At 47.2% G+C, this 6,000-nt stretch overlaps 1 protein-coding gene and 3 non-coding genes across 4 annotated transcripts in view; 1 reads left to right on the forward strand and 3 right to left on the reverse strand.

Moving 5' to 3' along the window:
• Nucleotides 1-543: 543 nt before the first annotated feature.
• Nucleotides 544-625, reverse strand: trnas-uga. The gene has a single exon. It is a non-coding gene; the product is annotated as a tRNA-Ser (tRNA).
• A 456-nt stretch (nucleotides 626-1,081) lies between these two features.
• trnas-cga lies at nucleotides 1,082-1,163 on the reverse strand. The gene has a single exon. It is a non-coding gene; the product is annotated as a tRNA-Ser (tRNA).
• Nucleotides 1,164-1,924: 761 nt separating this feature from the next.
• On the reverse strand, nucleotides 1,925-2,006 carry trnas-uga. The gene has a single exon. It is a non-coding gene; the product is annotated as a tRNA-Ser (tRNA).
• A 1,248-nt stretch (nucleotides 2,007-3,254) lies between these two features.
• The window catches only part of LOC118313132 (WD40 repeat-containing protein SMU1-like), an 8,736-nt gene continuing 5,990 nt past the window's right edge, over nucleotides 3,255-6,000 (forward strand). The window contains exons 1-4 of the mRNA XM_035638419.2: nucleotides 3,255-3,427; nucleotides 5,190-5,400; nucleotides 5,478-5,630; nucleotides 5,727-5,843. Coding sequence (XP_035494312.1) covers nucleotides 3,402-3,427; nucleotides 5,190-5,400; nucleotides 5,478-5,630; nucleotides 5,727-5,843 — 507 coding nt within the window. The 5' untranslated portion in view covers nucleotides 3,255-3,401. The remainder of the gene's footprint in view (nucleotides 3,428-5,189; nucleotides 5,401-5,477; nucleotides 5,631-5,726; nucleotides 5,844-6,000) is intronic.

Below are 6,000 nucleotides of genomic sequence, written 5' to 3' on the forward strand. Positions count from 1 at the left end.
AAGGCATGTACAAAATATGAAATATGAAGTAATTAGAATAATAATAATAAACACGTGTTCTTTGCACGGTGCCTATTCCTACTATTGTTCTGTGTTTTCATATTTATAATCAGACTTTGTTTTTATACAGCATCTTTTTGCTTCAAAATATTATTTTATGCATTTTTGTACATTCTTCATTCGTGTACTTTTTGACATCTCTTTCTGTACGACTGCTATGACAAATGATTTCTCCTCCGGGGATTAATAAAGCTATCTATCTTCTATCCATACCAAATGTAAGGCTCCAACAATGCTGAGTTTCATAACAATCTTTACTCTGCATATACTCTGATTGTCTGTATTTCATATTAATGCACATTTAACCGACCTGCTGTGCTCTGAATAATCAAGTCATTTAGTTACTTTATTTATTTTCCTAAGATTTGCATCAAATGATGTTGTTTTTGTGTCAGTTGTTCCATCGCTTTAACCACGCAGTCATCACAATGAAGTGACTAATGTCAGAGTTGCTCAAACATTTCCTTTGACAGAAGAGTTCATCGCTGTGAGCAGGATTTGAACCTGCGCGGGGAAACCCCATTGGATTTCAAGTCCAACGCCTTAACCACTCGGCCATCACAGCTCTGAAAGTCTTGGGAATTAGTGTATACGTAAAAAATAGTTGCACTCATGTTTTCTGAGGACAAGGTCCTTACTAGGCTGTCGTGCAGATTTTCTGATGTTCTTCAGATCCACAATGAATACTGTTTCTGATGCCAAAACAGTGATGCTGCCTTCCAGTGACCGAAAAGAGGGTTTATTTGACCCATGTGACGAAGCACCATTGTTTCGGCATTAGAATCAGTATTCATCGTGGATCTTTACTCAAAGGTCTTGTACAAAACAGCACTCCTCAGTGGTTAGTATAATCCAGTTGTTAGTATAAAGCAAAGTAGCTACAGGAGAAATCAGTGATGGCTGGAACAACAATGAATTAGGAGATGATGTTCGGTAATGTCCTTCTGCTGAGGTCACACACTCTTCAAACTCTTCGATCGCACATTAATATCTCCAGTTTCCATGTATCTGGGACCATCATCGCTGTGAGCAGGATTTGAACCTGCGCGGGGAATCCCCATTGGATTTCGAGTCCAACGCCTTAACCACTCGGCCATCACAGCTCTGAAAGCCACAAGAAATAGTGTATACGTAAAAAATAGTTGCACTTACATGTTTTCTGAGGACAAGGTCCTTACTAGACTGTCGTGCAGTTTTCTGATGTTCTTCAGATCCACAATGAATACGAGTATGTGCAACTTGGTGCAGCCCTAATTGAATTTAAGCGGAATGTTGGCCCCCGGCGGTGGTATGAGCTCGACTGAGGAGGGCCATTCTAGTCGTATTAAGCCACTATAACTTGCAGGAGCAAGTTATAGTGGCCAGCGTTTGATCCATTTTTCCAATCGTGCTTCAATGTGATCTTGTACCTCGCAAAATTGATTGGAAATGACTGGTATTTTAGTGACGTGAGCAAATGTCAAATTTATCAATGTATAATCTAATCTACAACATGATACAACTTCCAAAAGGGGAAGAGGTCTAAATAGTTTCTGAAGTATTTCAGCATATATACAACAAAAATAAGCTTTTTTAAAAAGACTTACATGTTTTCTGAGGACAAGGTCCTTACTAGGCTGTCGTGCCGTTTTTTTCTGAGCTTTTTTTTCTTTCAGCTCCACAATGAATACTGATTCTGATGCCAAAAGAGTGATGCTGCCTTCCAGGGACACATAAATCCTCCTTTTGGGCACTGCTGTTATCACCATTGGTGTGTGAAGGGATCTGTGAATGTCTGTAGAGACGTAGGAATATGGCTGGGATATATGACGTTGCTGAAAGCACACTGATCACATCATTTGACAGACAAGTGAGGAGAGAGCATCGCTGTGAGCAGGATTTGAACCTACGCGGGGAATCCCCATTGGATTTCAAGTCCAACGCCTTAACCACTCGGCCATCACAGCTCTGAAAGCTCGAGTCAATCTTGTAGTCCTCAATGAACAGTAGTTGTATTCAGTCAGCAGGTTCCTGTATCAAACAAGGCCCATGTGACAATGTGATTATACGAACCACTGAGGAGAGCTTGCTGTTTTCTCCCAGACCTCTGAGAAAAGATCCACAGTGAATACTGATTCTAATGCCGACACAATGGTGCTTCCTCTCATGGGTCAAATAAACCCTCTTTTTGGTCACTTCTGCTTCTGCTGCCGCCACTGGTGTGTGAACAGAGCTGTGAACTTCTGCTTCTGCTGCCGCCACTGGTGTGTGAACGGAGCTGTGAACATCTGCAGGCAGTGAGTCCACGGATAACATTTGGCTGCAGGTATGTGACGTGAGGGAGACCATGTCCTGTCTCGTTTCAGTGACCATGCAACTGGGTTTGAATATGAAGGGGAAGGCAAACCGCCACAGAAGCAAGGCACAATACTGACAACCTCCTGTGTCAAAGCAGCTGTTCCACTGCATCTTCATGCCTGACTTGATGCAACATAAATAAAATCTTCAGATTCTGTTTATTCATTTACTGACTTAATATCACTGGAGCCCCATCACTGCTTTATTACATTATTTCTGATTCACGTGGGAAAGCGTTTGCCTTGAAATTTAAACAGACTATAACCCCAATGGTGTATGGCCGTTCTTATTTGTCTCAGGTAAACAAATCTATTTGTGTAAATATGACAACAAGGTCCTTTCTGCAGCTCAAATGTCTTGATGCACCTGCTGCTCATGCCGACAGGTTTATTTACCGTTCTGGGCCTCTGAGTAGAGACAGGGAGGGAGATTGAATTAATATTCATAACTGAAGTGGCAAACATCGTGGCTGCAGGTGAACGCTCACGAGCCACAATGCATCATGTGCAATGACAGGACGGGGCTGGTGAGCACCATGAGTACAGGGATTAAGCGTGATCAAGGCTCAGGCGCACCCAGCCGTGGATCTGCATATTGATGAGCCTATGGGCCTGATGTGATTTCCCGTCAGAGGACGTCTGGAGCCATGTCCCTTGGCTCCTGTTCAGCGGGTCCTAAAAGGCGAGCGCGCTCTGAGCCACGGGGGTCTGTCCGTGGTGCTGATGCTGACGCTGCAGCATCTCTGTGTGCTGCACAGAACGTGCCCACAGAATGTTTCTTCGATACATCGGCATGCGTCGGGGGGGCGGGGCGGGGTGGGGGGGCGTTGTGTGGCGACGGCTCACACGGTTTTTGAGACTGCAAAAAAAATAAAAAGCGCTGGAGACACAAGAGAAGCACGTGTAGTGGGTGGTCCTCGGCACGTGGCTCTAGCGAGCGCCGAGCCCGAGCCCGAGCCGCCACACCGTCAGTCCGGTGCGGCAACAGCAGGAGACAACACCAGCATGGCCATGGAGATGGAGCCCTCGGAGTAAGTTCGCATTCCTTTTTTCAAAAAAGAAATCTGCCATAATAAGTTCTTATAGAGAGTTTGTGCGCGGTAATATACTGTCAATAAAGAAAGGGCCACGTGTGCAACTGTGCCAAAAAAGAAAACATTATAGGTATTCTTGCACGTTAGAGGGTCTGGTAATAACCATCTGCACATTACGCATTGCGTTGGAGGATTGTATCTTCATGTCTATGGCTTCGCTGAAATAAGAGTTCATTCTTATAATACACTAGCGTTTGTTTGGGTATGACATGTGCATCTGTCTGTGTCCACGAGGCTGTTGACTGAGGACAATGTGTTGCAACCAAGGTCTTTTTTGTGTGTGTGTGTTTGTGTGTGAGGCAGCTCCAATGGTTGCGATGAGACATTTCACCTGATGTTCCTTCTGATCATACTGAGAAAGAGAGAGAGAGAGAGAGAGAGAGAGACAGGGAGGGAGAGAGAGAGCCAGGGAGGGAGAGAGAGAGAGAGAGACAGGGTGGGAGAGAGAGAGACAGGGTGGGAGAGAGAGACAGGGAGGGAGAGAGAGAGAGAGAGAGAGAGAGAGAGAGAGAGAGAGAGACAGGGAGGGAGAGAGAGAGACAGACAGGGAGGGAGAGAGACAGGGAGGGAGGGAGAGAGAGAGAGACAGACAGGGAGGGAGGGAGAGAGAGACAGGGAGGGAGAGAGAGAGAGGGAGGGAGAGAGAGAGAGAGACAGGGAGGGAGGGAGAGAGAGAGAGAGAGACAGGGAGGGAGAGAGAGAGAGACAGACAGGGAGGGAGAGAGAGAGAGAGAGACAGGGAGGGAGAGAGAGAGAGAGAGAGACAGGGAGGGAGGGAGAGAGAGAGAGAGAGGGAGACAGACAGGGAGGGAGGGAGAGAGAGAGAGAGAGGGAGAGAGAGAGAGAGAGAGAGGGAGACAGGGAGGGAGGGAGGGAGAGAGAGAGAGAGAGACAGGGAGGGAGGGAGGGAGAGAGAGAGAGAGAGACAGGGAGGGAGAGAGAGAGAGAGGGAGACAGACAGGGAGGGAGAGAGAGGGAGAGAGAGAGGGAGAGAGAGAGAGAGAGAGAGAGAGAGAGAGAGAGGGAGAGAGAGAGAGAGAGAGAGAGAGAGAGGGAGAGAGAGAGAGAGAGAGAGAGAGGGAGAGAGAGAGAGAGAGGGAGAGAGGGGCGTGTCCTGGCTGTTTTGCAGTCACTATACAGTGTCTGCTTCATCCACATGTGCCTGTTGATTTAATACCCCCCCCCCCCCCCCCCCCCCCCCCCCCAAGGAGGCTGGTTGTTATTGCTTTGTCTTCCTGTGGCCATGGAGTGCTCACTGTTGTCAAGTGAAAACTCACCTTGCCATTGTTTTTTACACGCTGGGAGGTCAAATTGGAGTAAATTCAGCATAAAAACTATTAATCTAGTCACCAGGCAGTGCCAGTGAAAAGACCATACAACTTGGATTGATGCACGTGAGCTTGTCGGAGGGTTGTGCCACACAATCTAGCAGCTGCACAACATCAAGAACACTGTCCATGCTGGTTGCTCAGGCTGATCAGAGTGTGACCGACCTGACTGACCCTGACACTGCCCTCTAAAAGGATACTCAGGAATCCTGTACTAACACAGAATAACCATGAAGTAATTGCTAGTTATTGCTCGGAAATGACCAAGTCCTCAACACAGGCTTATCCCCTTGAAACTATACACAGTCTTTGTGAAGACTTATGGAAGTCCACGCGCGGTTGTAAAACATTCTCCCCCGTTGTCTCTGCAGCGTGATCCGCCTGATTATGCAGTATCTCAAGGAGAACAACCTCTACCGAACGCTGAGCACCTTGCAGGAGGAAACCACCGTCTCGCTCAACACGGTGGAAAGCATCGACAGCTTCATCGCCGACATCAAAAGTGGCCACTGGGACTGTGTCCTGCTGGCCATCGAGTCCCTCAAGCTGCCCGACAACACGCTCATTGACCTTTACGAGCAGGTGAGTATTCGTACTTAATCTGGGCTTCATTTCATTTCTCAATGGCGGCACACGACGAGCAGCGATCTCTCCGACAGGTTGTGATGGAGCTCATTGAAATGAGAGAGGTGGGTGCAGCTCGCTCGCTCCTCCGACAAACGGACCCCATGATCATGCTGAAGCAGACTCAGCCAGAGAGGTACCGCCACTTGGAGAACCTGCTAACTTGCTCCTACTTTGACCCTCGAGAGGTAAGACGATGACAAATTTGTATTAAACTTACTAACTTTGAAACAAGTCTATTAATAATGCTTCATAAAGCGGTGTCCATTTCTTGGACAATGCAGGCATACCCGAAGGGCAGCAGCAAGGAGAAGCGACGCAGGGCAATAGCTGAGGCACTGGCCAGGGAGGTCAGCGTGGTGCCCCCCTCTCGCCTCATGGGGCTCCTGGAGCAAGTCGGTGTAAGTATACAGATACAGATAGTCCTCCTAATACTAATACTATACCTAATACTACTATTAGTATACTATAAACTGCATATCCGCGATTGTATTCATTGAAACTGCAAAATTTCAGCACTAAGTCTGTGACCTCAAACCTCGCCGGCAGTGGCAATTC

This window comes from Scophthalmus maximus, chromosome 8, assembly GCF_022379125.1.
Source record: "Scophthalmus maximus strain ysfricsl-2021 chromosome 8, ASM2237912v1, whole genome shotgun sequence".
Classification (NCBI taxonomy): Eukaryota; Metazoa; Chordata; class Actinopteri; order Pleuronectiformes; family Scophthalmidae; genus Scophthalmus; species Scophthalmus maximus.